Source organism: Pseudonaja textilis, chromosome 6 (assembly GCF_049901715.1).
Source record: "Pseudonaja textilis isolate UNSWEBS1 chromosome 6, rPseTex1.2, whole genome shotgun sequence".
Classification (NCBI taxonomy): Eukaryota; Metazoa; Chordata; class Lepidosauria; order Squamata; family Elapidae; genus Pseudonaja; species Pseudonaja textilis.
Window position 1 is genome coordinate 25,695,922 of NC_141995.1, and position 25,294 is coordinate 25,721,215.

At 33.8% G+C, this 25,294-nt stretch overlaps 1 protein-coding gene across 16 annotated transcripts in view; it reads left to right on the forward strand.

Moving 5' to 3' along the window:
- Positions 1–25,294, forward strand: part of INPP4B (inositol polyphosphate-4-phosphatase type II B) — a 226,777-nt gene that overhangs the window by 116,738 nt on the left and 84,745 nt on the right. For all 16 annotated transcript variants that reach the window (XM_087936104.1, XM_087936099.1, XM_087936108.1 and 13 more), the window contains 5 exons: positions 336–513; positions 1,688–1,900; positions 9,930–10,062; positions 20,899–21,071; positions 24,160–24,283. In XM_087936104.1, coding sequence (XP_087792230.1) covers positions 336–513; positions 1,688–1,900; positions 9,930–10,062; positions 20,899–21,071; positions 24,160–24,283 — 821 coding nt within the window. The remainder of the gene's footprint in view (positions 1–335; positions 514–1,687; positions 1,901–9,929; positions 10,063–20,898; positions 21,072–24,159; positions 24,284–25,294) is intronic.

Consider the following 25,294-nt stretch of genomic DNA (forward strand, 5'->3'; position numbering starts at 1 on the left):
CATGTGTCTGCTTTGTTTTGATGTATTTCATAATACAATATACAACCACTTATTCAGAAAACTTCAGAGAATAATTAATTTCAGTAACACCTCCAGTAACATTCATCAACAAAAGGTTATCATATTTTACAAGGCCTATATTCTAATCTACAGTAAATTGAGTTTTAAAATAATGCCTATAAATGTGTGACAATAAATTTTATAATACTTTCCACGGTCATTATAAAACCGATGAAATCCTTCATGTACATAAAAATATTATCCAGCTATACTTTAAAGCTGAAAATAGTTATGACTTTATAATAAATTATGTGGTGTCATGTCTTACCTTGCAGTACTGGGTACCAATGTATTTATTATTCACCTGAAAACACTGCCAAGGCAAAGGAAGTTCTCAATAACATCAATCAATTACAGCCTCTCATATCAAGTCATGCAGACATGTTACTTAATTCGGCCAGACAACAGTTGCCAGAAAGCTTGAAGAATTCCTTAAAGATGCTTTCAGAAACTGTAAGTTTCAAAAATAATCCCTCCTGTAAACTAGATTATCAGATGCCTAGATATTGCTTTGGTCTGTGGAATCTGTCTTCCTCTGTATGAGGAACATTTAACTAATTACAAGCTTCAGATAATTATCGTCTTCTTCTCTGTTTGGATTATTATCAAGCAATTTTATGGATATTAAACTTGATGCTTTTAATATAAAACAGAAAAGTCTGCATCATATTACATTTTAACTAGCAACTGGTGGATAATCATTACTATTTTTGAAGAGTGATAACTCTCATTTTCATATATATCATTATTAGTGTATCCTTCCCTCTTTATAATTTTTTTGTGCCTGAAGTACTGTGGCATAACTATAAAAGAAGGAGAATTAAACTGTGATGGAGAAACAACTTTCAACCTAACTTTATAACTTTGAAGTACCGTTTATTGTTAAGCACTTTGCATATCCATATATTTTGTTTTATATCCATATATTTTGTTTTAAACAAATCTTGGCCTTTTCTGCTTTATCCATTAAACAGAATTTGACATTTTGAATTCAGACATCTTTTGGTCTATTGGTCTTTGGAATAAGGAAAAGACAAAATGCAGAGCCTCTAATATACTCCTTTGCCAGTAACTTATAATGACATGCATCATATTTTAATGGTATGAAATTATAAATTTGCATTTGAGATAATGAAAATTATCTGGACTTACAGTCATTGATAATCTCATGCCCATTCCCCATTAGTTAGTTAAAATCATAGTACATGATTTTTTTAAAAAGTTCAGATATGTGTTATTGTAAAGGAAAACTTCGTTTTACAAGTTAGGAATGTCTTCAGATTTCCAATGAATATTTCTGAATTCTGAGCTCCAATTTTCATACATTACAGAAATTCACATAAATAAAATGAATTGCAGACTGACTAGGTTCTATTTCTGATTTTATCCTGCTAAGTGAATTTTCTTAGCTACGGAACAGTGTACAGTGGCTTGGTTCACATAGCTCACTTAAATTTAGAGCCATGATTTATAAGCCATAATGACAGGTTCACACAGCACATATCCAGATTCAACAAGCCTTATAGTGCTTAGCATATCATGAAAGCCAGAAGAGTATATTTTATTATCTTAGTTCTGAGACTGCATTACTTACCTTTTGTTGATTGCACACTCATCTTAATTTTAGACAGAGTTATTTGTGCATGCCTTTAAGGATCAGCTTATCAGAAGTGCCCTTTTAGCTTTATACACAGCCCGCCCTGGTTGTGTCTTAAAAAAACCAACTTTGCCAAGGAATAACACCGAAGAGAATAGCGAACAACAAAATCAGGACCATCCATCACAAATCAAGAGACAAGATTCCATACCTCACCACTCAGAATATGATGAGGAAGAGTGGGTAAGTAACCTCAAAATCTCATTCCCCCCCCCACCTTTTATTCAGTTGCAAATTATTTGTGTTTAAAGAGTTAACCAGTTTAGTTATATCAATAATACTAGATTCTTTTGACACTAAAGATTGACATATTTTGCATGAAAAATGTATGCTTTAGATATAATATACTTCATGTGATATTAAAGTAGATACTTAACCTTTATTATGCCTTAATTAAACTACATATTAATATTCAGTAAGTATTTTAACTTGAATACTGAAGTTTGCATTTTTTTTCTGTCACTAATTTATAAATATATATACTGGGAAAAGAAGGATTTCAGCAAGACTAAATACCTATGGTTCAGAACCGTGACAATTTCTTTTTCCAATGTAACATGCAGTATTTCAGTGATTAATAGTAATTCTGTACATTAAACAAAATACTTTATTTCATTACTACTTTCATGGTTCATTTTTATTCTTCTTGCATGTGTCCTTTATAAGTATAAGGTTTTATAAGTATGAAGTTGGAGAATCTATTTTACACTTACATTTTTTGAAACATAACTTAAAGTACTATTGCCGAAACTAATGACTTTCTGAAATAACATGATAACAACATAGAACAGTGGTTCCAAATGCAGAACAAGCGCTGATTGGGAAAAGCTGTCCTAGAAAAGAATTTATTTATAAAATAATTTGGCTATCGAGAAAGTGTATTTATATGATAAAAATAATTTCACTGAAATTCAGTTTTAAACATTAATTTTTATTAAAAGTTATAGAAATCAAATCTTTATAAATATCCAGACACTTCTCAACCTGAAAGTGTTACCTTGTAGTTGAAACTAAAAACACACTTTTTCTTTTGCTCTATTTTTACCATGTTTCAAACATAGTATTTTCATTTTAGACAGATACCAAAATTTAATTTGTAAGATGCCTTGAACAAAGTAACATACTAGAAAATTCTGCCTATTTCTTCATTTTGTATTACAAAATTCTGTTTAGTGTTCAGTTGGAAGGATAAGTACGGTATGTCCTAGAATACACATTTGTTTGATCCATTTAAGTCATGCTAATTCATTTTATAAAGTATGGCCTGATTAGAAACTCTTAAGCATAACTATTCCCAATCCTCTCTCCCTCTTTCTTTTTCCATCAGCTACTGGACACATTCACTCTGCCTCATTACACCCATTTAAATTTAAGTCCCACTGAGTCCACAAATATACTAACATCTAGTATTAGATTTCAGGATTACATATCATAATTTTGGTTTGTCAGCCTTGCAAACATCTCTTCACATCAGTTCTTTAAAGATGATCTGAATGAGAACCACTACTCTGCACGGAGAGGTTGGATGAATAACCATCTCATTCCAGGGCCTGATAAAATCAGGATGTGGAGTATGGGGTGTTAAATAGAAGCATTTAGTGGAAGAAGCATTTAATGGATAAAAAATAATGGGGGGAAATTGCAGGAAGTGAATGTAGAATAGACTGGTTTGAGAAGATTGGTTTACTTATCCCATAGGAGCATGGATAGACAAGAAGAAGTAGTTTGGGACTAAGGGCAGGATTCTAGTGCACCATTTTCTGCTGTGGAGAGGACCTGTGAGAAATCTGGGAAATAGAGGATAACAGGAAGATTTTTCGAGATACTTCTAGAAGATGTGATGGTAGGTATAGGGCAGAGTGTTCTAAGGGAAAGGTACCTTGCAGATTGGTTCTGGTCACTATTTTTAACTCAGTGTCCCATTCTAGGTGGCCAGATTGCCAAAAGCATTTGTTCTGTAAGTACCAAAATTATTGTTGGAAGACAAAGTGTTCATCCATTATTTGCCATAAATAAATCAATAAACAGGCCTATATTATTCTATATGTCTCTTGGAGACTATTCAGAGGCTGAAATTAATTCATAATGTAGTAGCCTAATCTAGTTAGTGAGAGCTGCTATATGAGCATAAACTAATATTGTAAGCTCTGCATTGATTACCAACTGGCTTCTGGTTACAATTCAGAATATGGATTTTGATCTCCAAAGCTTTATGTGGTATGGTTTCCATTGCCTCAGGACTGGGGATTTATATATTGACAATTACTGGCTTCAAAGCACTGTGTTTTATAAGGTGTGTTATGTGCCCAGTACACATGTAAAAAGAGTGGGATTTTATTTATCCAATTTTTCTTACCATTTAAAGCCAGTGATGACCACTTCAGATGCCCCTACTCAAGGCCATCTACTTCAGGTAGAACCTAGCCACTTGATCAGCACTTCCTTAATAAAAATGATGAAGGTTATCTCCAGTATGAGATTTGGAAGAATCCCTAGAACTTCCTTTCTCAGATATCTATATGACAGCACAATTCCTGATATTCAGAAAATGGAGCAATTCCATCAAACATTTAATGTTAAAAGCCTTACTGGAAGAAAACTTTTGTGATTTTAATTTAGTTTTGTAATCTGTTATTTTATTTTCCATTATCTCAATTATTGTGTTATGTTCATTTTAATATATGTTGTCAGTTGGCATGAGCATCTTAGGGGTGCAGGCATATAAGAAGATAAGATATTATATGTAATTCTCAATTATCAACCATAATTGGAACTAGCAATTTAATTCCTAAGCCTTGTGAAAAATCACATGACCACAATTTAGGATTATTATTACTGTCTTCTCTATTAACTCTGCTTGCTGCAGACTGTGTAAATGGCAATAATGTGACTGTGGGATCTTAGACACCCATAAATGCAAACATTGGTCGCAAGATTATTATACAGTATTTTGAATTCAAATAGTCACTGTACCAAGCAGTAAGTAAGGATTATCTATAATGCATGGTTTTACATTTGCCCTCTGTAATCTTAAAACAAGCTTTCTTGTCAGTATCCTCTAATATTATTCCCCTAGCAAGAGTCCTTTGGGGTTGGAGTTGGGTGGGTTGGCCCACTGTTCCTGGAGGTTCAGTGCTTGAATGGGTACTTGGACTTAGGTCTTCCCAATCCATGTCCAGCATTTTAACCACCACAGCTAACTGATACCAGATGAATTAAAATGTTCTGCAATTAAACCATAGAAGCAATATTGTGTGTTTTAGGGGAACAATTCCGTAAATGCAAAAATGCCATAAAAGAAAAAAAAATGCTTTAATATTTTTGTTCATAAGCAGAAAGGGGACTTGGTGGTTTGAAATCTAGTGTAGTTTCTCTGTCTTCATTTTCCTTCCGTAGACAGAATAAACTTAATCTTGGTTTGCATTCTGCTGAGCCAAAACCTGTCTGCCTTCCTGAATCAGATTAGAAATCCATCTACTGTTGCAGTTTATGGCAACAGTAGCCAGAAGGATACCCATTACTACTTTATCAGCACAATATCATTTTTCTACATTTGTTTAATTTTCTTGTTTAAGATGCAAAAGATACTCATTTACATCAATGTTTCTGTATGATATTCAGTATTACGATAAGAATAGTAAATATGTAAACAACAGAACAGAATTATAACAACAGAAAGCAGAAAAAATTAAATATGCATTTCTACTTTAGAGCATATTGTTCTCTTTTTTTCTCCCCAGGGAAAGCTAATCCAGTATTCAGTAAATTAATAACTCAGATAGTATTTTCAGAAAAATCGACATAAGGAACTTTGCCTGACAGAGAAATTCTAAGTGTTCATATTAAATGTTACTTTTTCTACTACAAAAGCAATTAAAATAGAGACAGGTGGATAAGATTTATTCTCTATTAAGCTGCTGAGTAAAATATAATTGATAATAGCATCCATGGGCTATACCAAACAATGTTAACCTTTTAAAGCTGATTGTCACAGTAGCAGAATGGCCAGTCCCACTTTTTTCTCGCCAGCTGTTCTAAAACCTTCCTGTAAGGAGGGTTACAAAAAAAATCATGTTATATATAATGCAAGAATTTGGTGGGCAGCAAGCTGCTTGGAAACCACAGTTGTTTATTTCTGACTAGGTAATATGGCTGGTTGTAAAAGACTATTTGAATAGTAGTCAGCAAAACCTAAAGCTCATTTTGACCACAGTTGAGAGGAGAAAAGAGTATTTTAAAAACCAATTTATTCCATATTTGTTTGTATTTTGGAAAACTATGCAGTTGATTTGCAGAAGCTGTACTTTGAAGATATAAGGCACAATAATTGAGTAACGTTCCTAAATACATTTTCTATGTGTCATGTTAATACATTTAATGCATTTCAGATGAAAAGCAGCATATTTACCGATGGGAATGAATAATCTAGTATATGGAGAAGCAACTCCTTCCTGGAATGTGAAGAAATGAATGTTTATCAGAAACTCTTCACTGAGAATAATTCAGATCTTGTCATATAATACTGGACATAATATAAAACTGTCCTCCTCCACTCTGCCTGCCATATACCCAAAAGCAAAACTTAGCTTCTCTGTAACCCAATAGGCAGTACTAATACAGTAGTCTTTTATTTTGCAAAGTGTATCTAAGTGTTTAATGCATATGGAATGTATTAAAACAATCCTAAAAAAGAACTGCTGTATACGACAAGGTCTGCATTTGAAGGTACAAATTGCATTGGGAGAAAATACATGATTTTGAATGGATTGCTGTTGGAGAAAGAGACATGTTTTAATGTTCATATAGTGCAGTTATGATTTTCTATCCTTCAAATACAGTACAGTAGTTGCGGTTTGTGTCTGGATAACACATATTTTACTTTATTGTTTCTTACACTCTTAAGAACAATTTTATATAAACATCAGCAAAAATAATGAATGTTAACATCACTATCTGTTAACATCACTGTTAAATGTTAACATCACTATCTGTTAAAAATGCAAAATTTTAAATTTCAAAACTAAATATTTACAAGACTGTGTAAAGCAAGAACCAGCCCCAAGCCAACAATATAACATTTTAAGAAGTTAATATTAATATTAATTTAGACCATAATTTTGATTTAAAAACAGGTTGAAATTAAAGTAAGGAAGAATCAAAATACATTTCTTGAGAAAGGGAATGCCAGAAATATGAATAAAAAAGTTTGTTCCTTCTATATCAGTGTACTGAAAAGAATTTAATTGAATATAGGCAGTATTTCAAATAAACTTTTCCATAGCAAACTTTTAAAGGTCAACAAGATACCAGCACTTTAAATTGAACTGAGAAGCAAATGAGTACAGTATTCAATGGGACTGATAAGAGAATTGTATACTGTGCTCTGAACACTAATGCAAAGGGACACTGGGAAGGCCTTACTATTATCTGAGCTTGGCTGTTTCCTTGCAGTTGTTTTATTCCCCAACTAGGTAACATCAGTGCTAGTCAGACTAGCATTGATGAAGTTACCAATTTGGGTAAAGAAACATCTGCAAGAAAACAGCCAAGCTCAGGGAGTATCAGGGACCTTTCATTTCAGTCCTGAGCTACAAAAATTCTTCTTTATGGGTACAAAGGTACAGTTAATTAGGGTTGCCATGTTTGGGCTGCAAAATACACATGGCCTTTAGATGACAGGATTTAAAACTCTGATTCTTCTTATCATCTAGCAGTTCTCTGAATATTGCTGCCCTCTGTTTTGAAACAGCACTGTAGATAGATCTGGTAGGCCAATTTTCATAACACCATTATAGCCTTAGGATGATAAAAATGCCACTTTTAATACTTAAATGCTGTAGAAGCATTGTATGTTCTTATTATATTTGAGGGACCCATTCATTTCATTAACATTTACAATTTGAAGCATTTAAACTTTGTCATTTTTTAAATTAAAGAGAAACTTAATGTAGGAACTTAAAGGTATATTTCAGTTGCTGCATTTCAGAAATGAAATATAATACAAATTAATCTTAAATTTATGTTTAGTTTTACCATCATTATTCATAAATCTATTCCTAATGAATTTTAACTTTGAATAAATGTATATGCAACTTATTGCTGAAAGTTACTTGTAACTGTGATCATTATTGTCATCATCATTTCAGCCACAAATGTATTGGTTTTTTAAAAACACCCACTTAAACAAAAATGATAGACCTGAATTTTTGATCATATAGCCTGGAAAGAGAAATGATTTATTGATTTTGGTTTTTATCCTCTGTACAGTCAAAACAGTTTAAATAATGTTTCTTCAAAGACCTTTTTGAATCCCTAATAAAAAATTTAGTGTGGTCTGAGTTGGCTAAGCATATTCTTAGAATATAATCTAGAAAACAGATGACTTGTTGGTACTAAATCAGCCAGACAGAAGAAACACTAGAATTAATTTCAAATGGATGAATACATCATTGTGTAATCATTCAAAGACAATAAACTATTTGTCATTAGCACCAAACATGCTTCTCTTTCTGTTCATTTTTAAAAACATTTTCATCATTCATTAACTTTTTGTTTATGCCTGACTAAACACCCCATCCAGTGTATCCTTTTAGAAATATTCCAGTTTCACTTTAAATAATTGCTGTCTTCTTTCTGCTAATGCTTTGTGAATAGAGTTGATAATAAAGATACCTTGATGTATAAATAGAACAGAAATTCAGTCATTTATAGAACCAGTCAAATGTCTCTAACATCTCACCTTATCTCAGCAACAAATGGATGGTGCTGTGAGAATATTGTAAAATTAAGTTTTCTATATATGAACATAACAGAATGTTCTCAAATGAGATTATTTTAGGTTAAAGAACAGTTAACAGAGATAGTTAACCATGAATCTCTTTTGAGGCATTTATGCCAAGAAATATTACATGTGTCTTTTTACATCTTTGCCTCAAAATCTGTTGATTTTACTGTATAAGAAACAATATTAATGAACAATCTAATTGCATTGCTACTTACAGTGACAATGGTTCTGTCAGGTAAAGGACACTGCTATGTATAATGATGATGATATTTTTATCCAGTATATATAAATCTATATTTATATCTATTTGATCAGCTCAAGGCAGCAAACATAATATTAATGCCTCCTAGTTTCCCCACAGCAACAACCCTGTCAGCTGGGTTGGGCCAAGAGTGACTGGTCCAAAATCACTCAGCTGGCTTTCATGTCTAGAACCCAAAGTCTCTTGATTTCTAGGTCAGCACCTTGGCCATTGCACCAAACTGGCTCCAATGAAGCAACTCTTCTGCAATTCAAATCTGTCACATCCCTTGTCCAGACATAAAACTGTATTCTTTGCTTACCTGAAAATGGGATAAACATGGTTTTTGGGCTTGTAAAATTCTAATTGCCTTTATACTTTTAGCTGTACGCTTCTAGAGAACAATTTGTGTGTGTGCGCGTGTGCGTGCGCATGAGCAATTATGTGTGTATAATCACATAAACAAAACATATAGAAGTGTTAAGTATTGAGTAAGTCTTTGTGGTCAGTTCTATAAGTTTTATTATGCACAAACTTCGTTTTTCATTTTGAGAAAAGTTAGAATTGTCAAAGTATAGTTCATTTGTATGATTCCAGTATAATTTTTTAATGATTGAAACTGCATAAAGATATAGGGAATAATTTAAATAAATATATTTAACTTAAATTTGTAAAAGCTGAACTCATGAAGATATATACCAAAATGATTTTAATACAATACTAATGTATATTGATGTAGTAGTATAGCACCTGTAAGACACAAAGAATCAGGATCATTTCTAATGTTGAAGCATGGAAGATTTATTCAAATCCATGTACAGGAATCTGATCAATTAAAGTTCAGTACTAATTTGGTGCTAGACAGGGTTCAGTGGAATTCAAGGGAGGCTAGACTTGGATCTCTGCAGTACAAGGACTCTAAATTGTGATGTGTTTTAACTCCATCCCCAGCTCTACCTGTTCTTATCCTATAGCATCATCTTAAATTATGTAACATTTTTAGTCTAGAATTATGCTTTAAAAATAACAGCAAAGATCTTTTTAAGATTAAATGCAAGACCCTGTTCTTTGATTATATTACTTTGTTTCATCTCACTGCTGTTCTATAATATAGCACTACAAACTAAGCAATTATACTTTTTCATGCAGCTGTTAATACTAAGTAATGATACTGATATTTTTTTCAGGATAGGGTGTGGGCCAATGTAGGGAAGAGTTTAAACTGCATTATTTCAATGGTGGACAGATTGATTGAAAAGAACACTCCCAGCATCAGTAAGGAAAATGAAAAAGAACCTTCATCAGCATCTCATATAAGTGGTAAGGAATGCATTTTTATTTTTGCAAAGGAAAAATAAAATAGAACAGTAAAATCATAGACGCCAGTTCTTCGTCTTTTATGTTAGAAGGCTATTTATCAGATTATGTATTGGCAATGTAATCTGATATTCCCTGAAGTTATTAATTTGACAGCTATCACCTCCCAGTAAACTGCATGATGTTTTCAAAATAAAAGTTTTAATATTATTAATAAACATTAGGATAATAGTTCTGAAACTTCTCAGAAATATTGACCAATGGAAAGGATAATAAAATTTTAGAAATGCAAAAAGGGCATGAAGACTTGAGAGACGGGCCTCTTGAATTATCGCAGCTACTATTTCTAATATCATAGTTTATAACATTTTGAAATATGTCCCCCCTTAATTCCATGGAATGTAGTCAATGTAAGGTTTTAGAAGAACAGTTTAATATTTTTCTGTATTAACTATGTACTAATGAAGAAAGATGGATTCCAGCTCTTAAAATGATTTTTTTTAGTAATAATAAAGAGGATAGCTGGTTTAAAATGTGAGAAAACATATGGCAAAAGATATAAGAACAAGAGTGAAAGATTGAAATGAAATAATACAATAGCGTAATATTGAAGCTAATCAACTGGAAATGATAAACTGAAGACTATGAAAGAACACATCAATGGATGGCTTTTAAATGAAAGAAAAGGTGCCTGAAGAGCAATAAGATAATTGCTCATAGCCATGTTTGCAGTTTAAAAAGTGAAGAAAATGTAAGAGTCACGAGAAAATTAACAGCTCTAGAAACATATTGACAGATGGTAAAATCAAAAGGGAAAGATTGGTTTGTGAAACAGACAATAGGTCTCGGGAAATACAGATAGAATGTCAGAGGTGCAAAGTTAGTGGCATGCTATGCTATATAATACTGTTGATATAAGCTCAGGTACTTCGGCCCAGTTAGCTTTATACATAAAATTACATGAGTGGTTAATTGCTGCTACCTAATATATGACCACATAATACACGATTTTATTGAGCAGCTTTTTAAAAAACTGGGTATCCATAATCTGTGGGTGCCACTAAATTATGATTGTTTATTTGGAACAGTCATGTTATAAGAAGTTACTTCTTTTGTGTCATCATTTAAGATTTATATATTTATATTAGACTCTTCTCAAAGTTACCTGGGTAAAAGATGAATTGAATGCATTCTATAATGAAAAAAGTCTGGAACACATTAAAGCATCTGGATAGTTGTTTAGTTTGTCCCAGACTATTATGTCCAAGACTTCTGGCTTATGGGAGGCAGGGAAACAAAAGTCTCCTGTTTTCCTCCATAAAATTCTTGAAAAAGACAGCCCTGAGACCCATTAAAACATCATATTTGCTGAAGAAATCAGCTTTCCACCATTTCACCCTCTGCCTTTATTGTCTGCTTTGTCATATCGTGGGTCTCGCTGTCCTTTTCATAAATAGAGGCATATAAATAGATATAGATAAAACTGACTTGAATTTTTAGATAAAAATTGTTTTGATGAAATAGATCAAAAATGTAGGATGAGTTGTAATTAACTGAATAGTATGTTAAGGCTATCATGCTATGAGTGTTTATAACTAAGAAGTGGAAAAAGACAGAGGCCTTCAATTTTTGATGGACACATTTTTCATGGTTCAGAAAGTCATTCTGAAAGACCAAGTATCTGGAGTTAAAATGCATGCCAAAAGGGTTAATTAGAAATGAAGTTTATAATGTATATATAGCTCATAATTATATTAAATATTTTTCAAATGGAATTTTAGGGAATTGGCAATCTTTATTTTTGATAGCTCAAAAGTAGCTCACTTTTTCAAGTTGGTGAATCTTTCATATTGTAATTCATTTAACTGGATTTATGCATGAACTTTCAATGCCAAAAAATATGCAACATTTCTAGAAATGCTGTTACTGAATGCCAAAATAGAAGTTGGATTACCAACCATATCATGAGTTTCTACAAAATGTAACCAGTTCTCTGTTTTATTTTTTAATCTTTGTTAAATTCTAATGTTGATGTTTTAGAAATAAACAGCACAGATATCATGCATGCAACTGGATGAATTTCCTGAAATTAATAGTGATGAATTGTGAAAGGCAGATACTAAGCAAGGCATCTAGCTTTCATCTTAGGGCCTTAAGGCTGCATTTCTCAAGTGTCAGCATTATGAGAGCAAATTTCCTTTTTTTGATATTTTTATTTTTCCTTGATGAAGTTGTGGAATGCTCACTTGTAAACACTGTTAGACGTTTGTTAAATGGGCTCATTTCAACAGTTCTTATTTATGAGACCTCATCTTTAGATCCAGGGCCCCTTGGACTTTAACAACTAATAAATTCAAATCAATCAGTTGAATAGTTCTCAACTGGCAGAGTTTTTTTTGCTATTATGGATTGCAGTGACATTTCCCATTTGATTATGAGCTTGACTGATGAATATTCTGGTTTGGGATGTGCAAAGTTTATTTTTTTCAAACAAATGTTATATTTTTCAAAAAGTGATAATGAATTATTTCAAAGTGCCTCTACTAAGGTTTCTGTGGTTGCCTTGATGTATGCTGTGATAATAAACAGGGATTGCAACTATTATAAATACCTAGCAAAATCCTCCTGATGAAAGTCCATTAATGGATTTGCAATGGCAATAAAAGTTTCTGAACAAATTTTTGTTTCTAACAGTGTGAAACAGTTACATGTAATTATTATTCAGATATGGACTTCTCTGCATTTTTCATACAAACTTTCTCCCACAATTGGGACTAAAAGATTTTATTCATATCTATTGAAGCAGCTAGGGGAAAACAACATATTGTAGAATACCTTGTCTCAAGAAAAGGAACTTTCACATTAATTTTATATTATTCTGTGAATATTTAGCAATACATAAAAAATAATAAAATAATACAAAATGACTACACTCTATTTTACTTTGCTTATCATGAAATCTGGTTCTTAAACATACTTAAAATATTAATGAAAAGCATCAGCTTTGCAAATGATTCAATAGTGAATAGGAAGTACAAAGATGTATTACATTCCCTTGTTTGTTTAATATATGTGTATTAGATTGTATGACTTTGATCAGTAAATAATATATATAGCTAAATTAATTATGAAAAATCAAGATTGTTACATGAATGACTATTATGAAAGAAAAACATAGAAGTGATTTGATCATGTAGAAAGAATGACTATCTCATCATCAATCAAATATACAGTATAAACAATTGAGAAGAAGATGGCTGATAAACATATGATGGGATTTCCCAAAAGGATAAAAGAGAACATTTAAATGGAAAAGGCAATGCATGAAGCCGTATGAACATGCAAGAGGTTTTTGCAAGGATGGAAAACAGAGAGGTAGAATGAATGGGAGTAAATTATTTTCAACTATATTTACTGTATTATTTTACTTTCTTGATATTTTCATTTCTTTGTCTTACTATTTCTGATCATTTTATCCACCTTGAATGTTTCTTACCTCAGAAAAGAATCCTTTGATAGTATGTATGCTTGTTTATGGAACAATTTTATTTGGTTCTGTCTTTCATTTATAGCTCTTTTGCTTTAAAATTTCTCTACATTACCAATTACATTAAAATTTCCCTAAATTGCCAACTTTAGACTAGAAAGATATATTCCCCTTTTCTTCAAATTTGGTAAATATCCTTTAAGGCTAGATTTCAGTAGTTTCCATGGTAACCATCCATGGTGTCATCAGCATTATGATTTCATTGCAGAGTAAAGCAGGTGCAAAATATTCCTTTTAAAGAATGTTTTTATAAAGTAATTATACATTTTTTCTGCTTACACTAGAAAGTTTGAAATTCATAGACTGTATGATCCTCTTTTTTAAAAAAAAGTCCTATGTGCACTATGGACAGAAACATGTGTTCACAAATATGCACATATACATAATACTCACTAATCTCCAGTATAAAGGGAGTTTATTGATAGGATTGATTATATTTGTTATCCACACATACACTCAGTTTATGGCATGAACAAACAGGATGGATAAATGGCATAAGACTTTAACAAACAGCTTACTTTTTTCTTGAGTACTAAATCAAATCAATCTCCCAATTTGCTTTGTTCTTGAAAAACCATTCATAATCATTTGCAGATGACTATTGATACTGCATTTATTGAATTAATAACAGTGAAATTTTCTTTCTTAACTTTTGGCTCTATTTCTACCCTATCTCATAAACTGTTTATGAAACTGACTTCCTTTATCAAAGAGATTTGTTATCAGTTGATATTGTTAGGTGCTAATTTATTTACAGCACAGTATATCAATATACAGCATATTGGATATTATACTTTAGTGCAGGGGTGTCAAACACAAGGCCCATGGGCCAGATCTGGCCTGCAATGTGGTTGGATCCGGCCCACGGGGCCCTCCTGGAAAATTTAAGGGGCCAGCCTGCATTGCTTTGGCCCAATCTATCCAATGCAAAGAGGAAACAGGCCAGCAGTTTGGGAAGTGGCATCCAGCTGGCCACACCCACCCAGTCAGCCATGCCTCCCCCCCAAGGTCAACCACAGCCCTGATGTGGCCCTCAATGAAATTGAGTTTGACACCCCTGCTTTAGTGCATGCCTCTTAACTCATGGATGATAACTTTTCATGCAACAAATTTTGGCTGGGATAGTAGCAGGATTCCTGATCTGGGTAGGATGTTGGATTAGAAGACTCCACACGTCTTATAACTTTATTAATTAACTAATTTTATTTGCGGGGGGATACATATGGCCACCTACTCAGCACTCTTGGCAGCCTTCAAGCAATAAAAACACAGTATATAAAATAAAAAAGAAAGAAAGAACAATAACCCCACCCTACCACTCCCAGCAAGAGCTCACAAGTGGATGTGACTGGCAAGAGACAGTCCCTCAGATAATCTGGTCCCAAGCTATGAAGGGCTTTAAAGGTGACAACCAGCATCTTCAATTGCATCCAGAAGCAAATTGGCAACCAATGCAGCTTCCTCAGGAGAGGAATGTGCACATCAAAGTCTGCAGAAAATCATGCAGGCTACTGCATTTTGAATTAACTGGATAGTCCAGACAGGAGGTGACTAGGGCATGAGTGAATGTGAGTAGGGATTGTTGGTCCAGGAAAGGCTGTAATTGGTGCACAACCCGCAGTTGCTCAAAGGCCCTCCTGGCTGTGACTGCCACCTGTTCCTGAGCAGGAGTTAGGAATCCAGGAGAACCCCCAGATTATGCATTAGGTCTGTTTGGGGCAGTACTACCCCATCTAAGACTAAAGATAGCAATTCTCCATGGACCAAAGAACCCCCAAACCAGAGCCACTCAGTCTTGGCATGGTTCAGTTTCAGCCCATCCAACACCTAACAGCCTCTGTGAGAATTACGGTATCGCTTAACTCACCATGGGCGAAGATATACAGCTAGGTATCATGAACATATTGATGATATTTCAATCCATGGTGACAGATGATCTCACCGAGCGGTTTCATGTAGATGTTAAACAGAAGCAGAGAGAATACTAAGAGAGCACCTCACAAAGCAATGTACAGGAGCTGGGCCTCTCGCCTCCTATCAACACCGACTGAGATCAGCAAAAGAGGAAGGAAGCATCTAACTGGGAACGAACCTGAGCAATTTTGTCTTCCAGAAAATCTGCAAATTCCTCAGCACATTCCTTCAGGTGGACCTCTGTATCCTCCTTTATAATTCTGCTGCTCTAATTGGAGTTCATCATGCGCACTTATTGCTAACTCTCTAACCATTACTTCAGTCTAGCTAGGGTCCCTGAAATATAAATATTCATACTGTAATTCTTGTGTTGATAGTCAATTCTATCTTTCTTACATCATTACACCCAGCACCTTGAATTGCACCCTGTTACACAATAACCCACGGTTCTTGTTTTTGTCTCTGTGTTTTAACTCTCTAGGGAAACCAAATACACCACAGAACTTTCTTGCCTAGGGGTCATAATAATGATTTAATAAAGGTTTGATGGATACAGTTAGAAAGAAGCATAGTGTTTCTTTCTTAACTGTATCTAATAATTTACACTGCTTGTGAAAGTACTATTTATGATGCACACATGCATGCATAATGTGTATACATTTTCAGAATTTATCACGTGTTAAACTCAGAGACTTTCCGATCTTCTTAAAGGAGATAGAAAGATTTCCAATTCTTCTTCACTAGTAAAATGAAATTGACAAATTATATCCAACTTATTTCAGTTTCAACTGTGCTCCTCATGGAAAACAAGGGAGTGTTTTTCAAAATTATTATTAATTTACATGACATTGGCCTGAATGGCTGCTTGTCCCATATAACAATTCTACCAACTCATAACAATTCATAAAAACATGGCTTAAAAATAAAATTCCCCTTCTATATAGGCTCTAGATCAAACATTCTTCCAGTTAATCCCCATCCAAGGCTATTGTTTGGGAAAAAGTCAAATGTTCACAGCTCTCCTGATGATTAAAACATTTGGGATCCTTTGGAACTCAGGTGGGAGGCTGGGTTGGCTGTTGAGAAGGCATGTGTCTGAAGTCTCATTGGGTGGCAACATTAAAGGGAGGTATCAGCCCTCCCAGGTAAACCAGACAGGAAACATAACTAAATGAGCTAACTTTACATTACTGAAATGGTACATTAACAGAACCTTGCAAATCTGATGGTACAGACTTCTATCATCACTTCCTAAGTTTCTTCCTCTGACCAATAATCCATAGGGAATTCCTGCTTCTCTTGTCTGATTCTTTTCTAAGCAACATATCTCCCCTTGTGCCCCAAGTTTATCCACACATTCTGTTACAAGAGGGATCCTACAGAGGGAACCTGACCTAGTAGGATGGTAGTCTTTCTGTCTGAAAGATTGTAATAGAGGTGTTACTCGGTGAATCATAGGGCACCAAAATTAACTATGCCATTCATTGTATCCTTAATCAGTTGCAGCTTCCAAATTGTTTTCGGGGGAAGTTCGATACAAAGCATGTTGTAGTAAGCAGGAAGTGCTTACTACAAACAGAGGTGACTAAGGCATGAATGAGTGAGCAGAGTCTTCACAATTCTAATCCATTATTAGTTGATCTTGCAGGTTATTAAAGGACTGCAGAAAGCAGAGGAAAGAAAAGGTTACTTTTCTGTAGATATTTTTATTAAAGCAAAATGAGTATCACCTATCTTTAGTATTCTGTGGAAGCTTTGCATGAAAATAGGTAATGTTTATGACCTTAAATATTTGGAAATGCCAACTTGTACAAGCCAGCATGCATTGACAGCTTATTGAATTTTAGAAGCTGGTACTACACACACTAGGGTTTAGGAAAGTAAAATTAATATGTAAGGCATTTTGACAAATTCTTTAAAGAGTGGCATATTTACTGTCCCAGATGAATTAAGTATCGAGGATAAAAATATATAATAAATTACTATTAATTTATACAACTGATAAACATTTTAAAAACTTCATTTCTATCATTCATTGACTTTATATTGTGCTATAAGATCTGTAGTTTTGGGGTTTTATACTTTTTAGATTTTAACCTTTTTTCACAAGTGTTACATTATAAATTCAGAATATAATGACTTATACTGTACCAGAATTTATTCCAACCTTTTTTCTTGATATTTATTTCATTTACTTAATGGTTACACAAGGAACAGTAACTTTTTCTTCCATAATTTTTATCCTTTGACTGATTAATTTCATGCTGATTATATTTTGATATTATTAACATATATCTAAATTGAAGATTGTTAATAAAATATAATAAATTAAAATATAGTCCATTAAATTCTGTACAGTTTCTTGTTTCCTGTTCTTTGATTGGTTGTTGTTTTTCTTCACGTGTATAAAGTGTAAAAATATATAGAAAAATACAACATGATAATGCTGGAACATTCCAATAAATTGGCAAATTTTTGAAATTGCAATTTCAAAATATTTACCATATTTTTCAGACTATAACATGCTCCAGACTATAAAACGCACCTAGCTTTTGGGGAAGAAAACTAGAAGAAAAATCTGCCTCTGCCTCCCAGCAATTTGTCTCCTTGTAGCAAACAGCTTGGTCAGCTTCAGCACAGCCTGATTTAGCATGAGCAGCTGATTGGTAGTTGGATCAGCCTCCCAGAATACCTACAATCAGCTGTTCCAGGCTGCAGGGATTGCTACGACCCATCACCACTGCCTATTGCCACCTTTGTGCGCCCATTTTCAGCCTCTGCACATTCCATTTTTGGCCTGTGTGCATCCTGTTTTTGGCCTGTTCTGGGCGGTGGGAATTGCTGCCGCCTGGAATGGCCAAAAATGGGACATACAGAGGCTGAAAATGGGGCACATGGAGGCAAAACAACGGGACGCACAGAGGTGACAGGCGGTGACAACAGCGATAGGTGGCAGCATTCCCACAGCCTGGAACAGCTAATCATCTGTATTCCCGGAGGCCAATCCAACCACCAATCAGCTGCTAGTGCTAAATCCAGCTGTGCTGAAGCTGACCAGGCTGTTTGCTGTTTGCTACAAGGAGGCAAATTGCTGGGAGGCAGAGGCCGAAGGGTGAGCGGGGCTTCATCAACATTTGCTCTATAAGACACACAGACATTTCCACCCACTTTTGGGGGGGAAAGTGCACCTTATGGATAGGTTAAGCTTGCATGTTATCAGCCTGTTTCCATTTTTAAAAACTTCATTTTCAATAGATGAGTACTATATTTTTCTTGAGCTGCTTCAACCTGGAGATGGAATTTGAAAATTGAATATGCTCCCATCTAAAAATAGGGTGGAAAACAATGTGAAGATATAAAGTCAGATATCATCAAAACTGTTGTCCCAGTCTCCCTGTCATGCTAGTTTCCATTTAGTAAGATTTTTACAATTTCCCACTATGAGAGAAAAACAATGTGGAATTGCCATTCAGCTGTAACCTGCAGTCACCAATGAGATATGAAATAACACCTGCTGTTCACCTGGATTTGTTTTATTCTTAGGTAGCAATCTATAATATGTAGAATTTCTGCTTGTGGAACATTTTATCAGTGACATGAAGTTGATGGCACTTTTGGATGGCATCCATCTTTGGGCACTAAACAAGCTTTTATTTTAAGATGCTGTCACAAGGCTGCAGCAATATATCTTCCAGCATTATGTCCAGATGAAAAAAGCATGTTTATCTTCTGTTCATTGCAATTATGATAGAATTGCATTCAATAGTTAAATATCTCTTTAAATATCTCAATAGTTAAATATCTTATGGTTTTCCCATCACTCTTAGTTTAATATATAGGAATTTTGTCTGTTTTTGTCTCTGGTGCGGGACAAGATTCTTGGTTGCTGCTCCCTCTAGGTACCTGGGTTTTATTGCCAATTTTATAGCTATTGTGAATATCAAGCCATCCAGAATCATGGACTCATGCAACTTAGAATTTAATAAAAAAGTAAGTATTGTTTTAGAGATACCATTAAGTCATGGAGTTCTGGTCAGTTTCAGTTTTTAAATCACTTCCTTAGTTTTATATTCTGTTATGGTTTAATTAAAAAGATTTTTGTTGAGCGTTAACTTTTACAATATTGTATTCACATATTTTTCCAAGTTTTGCATGCCAGATGTCTATTTACTATATGATATTGTTCTGTCATGTCTATCATAGATACTTGTCTAGTTCCATCATGTTAGTAATATTTCTCTTATATAGTTCTTTTTGCAATTGTTGGGTTATTTTTGTATCATTTATCTTTTAAAAAAATGTTTCTACGGTAGCATTTCTTTTGAATACTCAAAAATGTATATAGGTAATAATCACGTGAAATAATATGACAGTTTGGAGCTATTTAGTCAAACAGATCTGGCTACGTCATGAGATCATGAAAATAAATGGAAGTGAACTTAATAGATCAGTAGTGAACTGTAATTTATTGGAGTTAAGAGAAAGGGTGGAATGCATGATAAAATGATAAGAGATATGATTTGATATGTGATGATATCACTGAGACAGAGCAAGTCCTTTCAAACTGATGCACTTTTCAAATACTGAAGGAGCACTAGTGAACAACAAAGTGGCTTTTAATATTTAATGGGAGTGAATTCTTTTGCTTCTACTCTATTTAATTTTTTAAGCCTTTTCATCTGGGGGAGGTTCACCTGACAATATAGAATAGGAAGATACAGAACATTTTTATGGGCTTGTTTTAAACTCATTAGATAATGCCAGCACAAATGGTTCAGTGTTCCATGACTATATAAATTAAATGTAGTATCTATAATAACAGTGCTTACAATCTAGTAAAGGATCGAGAAAGAAAGATGACCATTTTCTTTTTTATTCTTCTTTCACCTCTTTTCATCTTTTGAAGATAAAAATGGGAAATTATTTGGAACTGAAAATATTATTAAATATGGTACACATTCTTATATTATAAAATAGTCACAAAGCAAAATATGGTGATTTTTTTCCTGAATGTTGAAACAAAAATTAAAACTATTTCCAAGGCAATAGCACTAGACTGAGAAAATCTGCATTCCGTTCAATATTTTTTCTGAAATAAATATGTCAGAAGTGTTATGCAAATAGTTTCAGATAGCCACATGGACAGCATATCTACATGAAATTAACAATATTTAGTGCTACTTTAGGTTATAATGAACATCTTGTTTCTATAGTGGTACAATGAGAGCATATAATAAGCTACATAGGAAAATGACGTTCTCATAATCAGGCACATAACCTTAAATCAGTATGTCCATGAATGAGATATGATAATTACATATGTTCTGATATATTTCAATTCCACTTTGATGGTCACTGTCAGTGTTCCTCTGTTACAGGTGACTGGTATGAACAACTATATCCTCTCACAGTTACACTGAACGACTGTATTGGAGAAGTGGTGACTAGGGCAAAGGAGTCAATGTCTTTTGTTCTGCTTCAGGAGCTTGCATGTTGTTTGCCACAGTGTTTAACGTTGACATTAAGAAGAGATATAGTCTTCAGTCAAGCAGTAGGTGTTTTATTTTGATAATCCTTTGTTTTATTGAAAAATAATAGATGTAAATCATGTAAGCTTTAATTGAACCAACTTTAAGGACAGCAAAGAATATCTTCATAACTCTGAAGCATCCTTCTTCCACCTGGTTTCATATCACTGTGTTGAACTACAACTGTCATCATCTTCAGTCAGCAAGTTAGTTGGGAATTTTGAAAATTGTAGTACAACACATCAAAGAGTTCAGTCTGTTCAGTGACATGTTCCTTCTGCTCTCCCTTAATAATTCACTAGCCTTCTTGCAAGACACAACCCTGAGTGCCTGCTTATGAGCTGTATTCATTGCAAGAGTATTTTATTGGCGAAATCTGAGTCAGGTGTAATGCTTACCACATATTTCAGACATTCAGGAACAAGATTATTTATTGTAAAATGATCTTTTTTGCCAATCCATTTGAAGCCAACACTTTAACACATCTTTGAAGCCAACGCATCTTTGATGGATTTCTCTGGTATGTTCTGCAATATTGAACAGTGCTTGTTTATTTATTTCAAGAAGTCACTTTATTTCTGTTCAAGATGATTAAGAAAATAAGTAAATAATCAACAAACCATGCAAGTAGATACTTAGAGACAACAACAGAGAACATTATTGTTCCAATAAAATCAAACACTTCAACACTGCTAGAAAACAACCACATATAGACATTATTTGTCTCTAATATTTGCCACTTAGCCCTCCTGAAGGAAGTATAAAATGGCAAGTCATTTCAATAATGGAATGATCCTTATTAATGATAATACAGTAACATTAAGGGTTTAAAATGATTTTATAATAATTAGTAGTATTCTACTATCACTGTCTAAACAAGGACCAGTCTTTTGTCTATATAGTCACAAATCCGAATGGCAGTGCTTATGTAGCTTAAACATGAGGCTTTTCAGCCTAGTGTAGCTGAGATCAGCTTCCAGCAGCATCATTGAAACCTGACACTTCAGATTTTATAAACCTGCCAATCTCACAGAAGTGGTTCTTTGTTTAAAAATCATCTGTTAGTGCATTCCCAAAGAATTATTCTTTACTGTCACAGCAAAAGAAGATTAGATCCTGGGCAACAATAGCTTAAAGGCAGCAACAACTGGAGAGGCATATAAATAGAAAGAAAGAAGTGTACTTTGAGGATTGATTACTATTTTAATTCAATTATTTATTTTCATTAATGTATTAATTATAATTTTTGTAATGAATTTTCTAAATGAGAAAATTTTTCTATGGAAAGCATTAAAATTGACACTGAAAGTTTTGGTAGACCTTGACAAGAGAATAGCAATGAAACAAAAAGAGGAGCAGGCTTAAGCTTAATTCCTGCTGATGAGATAGAAGAGAAATCCATATAGTATTTTTGACAAGAATATACTTATCAGGTCCAATATTACTACAATTATAGTCACTTAACTCACAAATAGCAACAGCGAAAGCTTGCTTATTGATCTGATGGATTTATATTCCACCTTTATTTTATCATTGAAAATATAACAGCCAATAACAAAACTACAAAAACAGATCCTAAAAACAGAATAATAAAGCTACCAGAACTTCTTTCTGTTCAAACAATGAATTTATCTAATGCTTTGGCCCAGTGCTCAGGAGTTTGTTAAGGCATTTCAGAAGGCCAATATGGTCAAAGACATCCAAATGTTTTTGAAATCAGCCAATGTCAGCTAAAGGAAAACAAGAACTAGAGCAACAGCTCATCTTTATTTGATCTGTGAGTCCATGTTACTCTCAGCATGATGAAATAGGATCTTTGGCTGATTGATAAGGCTGTTTAAGACTTTCCAGGTCCAATCTGTATGTATAATTTACATAGAGCTATGTTTGCTATTAAGATGTCTTTTGTAGCTCTTATTTTTTAAACTGAAAAAAGGAGGAGATTGAAACAGATATATAATTATATGTTTTAATGATCTAGCCTAAGATTTTAGGGGGTCATCTGCAGCAATAAAAACTCTGTAAGCTACATTGAAGCAGTCACTAGTTCTCAAAACCTAGCATTCTTTTTTCAAATTTTGCACACAATATACTGTTGAAAAAAGAATGCTAGGTCTTCATAATATACTGCCCGCAGGCCACATGCAGTCCACCAACTAATTTTTCTCAGCCCACCTGCATTTTTTAAAGTTGACATACACTAAAAAGTTTACATCATACACTAACACGTGTTACAAATCACAGTCTAAAACATATACTAAACTACATAGACTATACATTCATAAACCTGACCAACACACTACTATTGTTACTAGAAGCATTTCACCTACATGTAGAAATGCATTAAACAACAAAGAGATCAACATACCACTTTTGCCTTTCTCCTTGATTAATGTAGAACTATTCATTAAGTGTTCTATTAACTCTCACACATGTTTTGCTTTCATTGTAAACCATTCTTATTAAATTTATCAACCAACTAGCAAGCCCAAATGTGCATGTTTTCAATTATCAGTTGAAGAACCAAAAATTACACATTCAATCAAAATGGCATAACAATAACTATATTTATAAGGAAATAAATAAAACGCACCTCTTAAGACTAGGATTGGCACCTAATATCCCTTCTAAGCTCTGGATTGTAACTATCATAAGCTTCATTAGCCATATTAATATGATCTGATGGAAATTTGTTTGTAGGCTTTTAGCCCCTTTTCCAGAAATTTCAAATGGCATACATAGCACTCTCTTCTGCAACATCTGCATCAACACTCTCTCAAATAACAAACCTGTGACACTTCTGATGGGAAATTATTAACTCAAAGTTATGCAGTGAACTATGGTGGAAGGTAAACTTTAGCTTGCAGGTTCTGAACACGATTTTGAATGTATACCATCAGGAAGATGCTAGCTTATGATTAATAAAGATCCAAGAACTTATACCCTCTCTCCTGCCATTTATTCATATTCTTTCAAGACTAATTTGTATGGCAAGAATATACTGAGCATTGGATCCAGTGATTCTGATTTGATTTATATAGTTATGATAATTACAGCTTTTGGCTGAAGCAATTAATATATCTGTTTGTGTGGTTATTGTCATTAACTTAGCTTGCTGGATTGATCTGTGGATTCATCATCAAGTTACACTCCAATTTATGCGATCAAGGCTTTCTCCAGCAACTTCATACAGTGGGCCTAATTGTTCAGTATGAAGGACTTCTCAGTACATATAGTAAGTATGCACCTCAGATAACTATTGACTTTACTCTCAGAGCAAATAAGAGAGGTGAAATGGAAAGAGATACCTAGAAGGGTGCTGAAGGGTGACAAATAACAAATCTGATTAAATACCAGGATATGCTTTAGACTGACAACATAAAGCATACCAAAGTCAACAAAATTGGTAGTGAACTCATCAAAAGAGGGAAGAAGATCTTAAACTACAAACTCAGTGGTGGAAATCTATCAAAGCAATTAATACCTGAGCAATTCCATTCATTAGATATACAACTGGAATAATGGATTGGACTCCAGCTGATCTAGAAGCCATGGATAGAAAGACCAGAAAAATAATGACAATGAATCATGCCCTTCATCCATACAGCAATGCTGACAGACTATAAACCAAGGAGCATAGGTGGGCAGGGAATGTTGCAAGTACACTAGACAGTTGAAGAAGGCAAAAAGAGCACTGGAAGAATATCTAAAGAACAATCTAGATACACTGAAGCTAGTACACCTGAAGATTTATTGAATACCAAAGAGACCAAATTGACTTATAAGAAAAACCAAATGAAGACTAGAAAAGAGACACGGCAAGACCAAGTACTATATAGCCAGTGTACAAAAAAATTAGCAAAGCAGATAACAATACCTGGCAATGGCCAAGAGCAAGAAATTTGAAGAAAGAGACAAAAATGCTAATTCTGACTACACAAAACCAAGTCATAAAAGTCTTAAAAACAAATGCATACAAAGCCAGAATTGAGAATACAGAAGCAAAGAAGTTGAAGAAACAGTTGACTACTTAGTTAGCTGCTGAAAGAAGAGCCCATAGGCTGATTCCAAACAAAGGCATTACAATGCAACAATGGTGCATTGAAATATCTGCAAGAAATACCATTTGCTTGCAAATGACTAGTGGGCCACAAAATAGACAAAGTAATAGAAAAGGAAGGAGCTGTGCTCTGGGGACTTTAGAATTAAAAGAGACAAGCATCTGCCACACAACACCATTTAACAA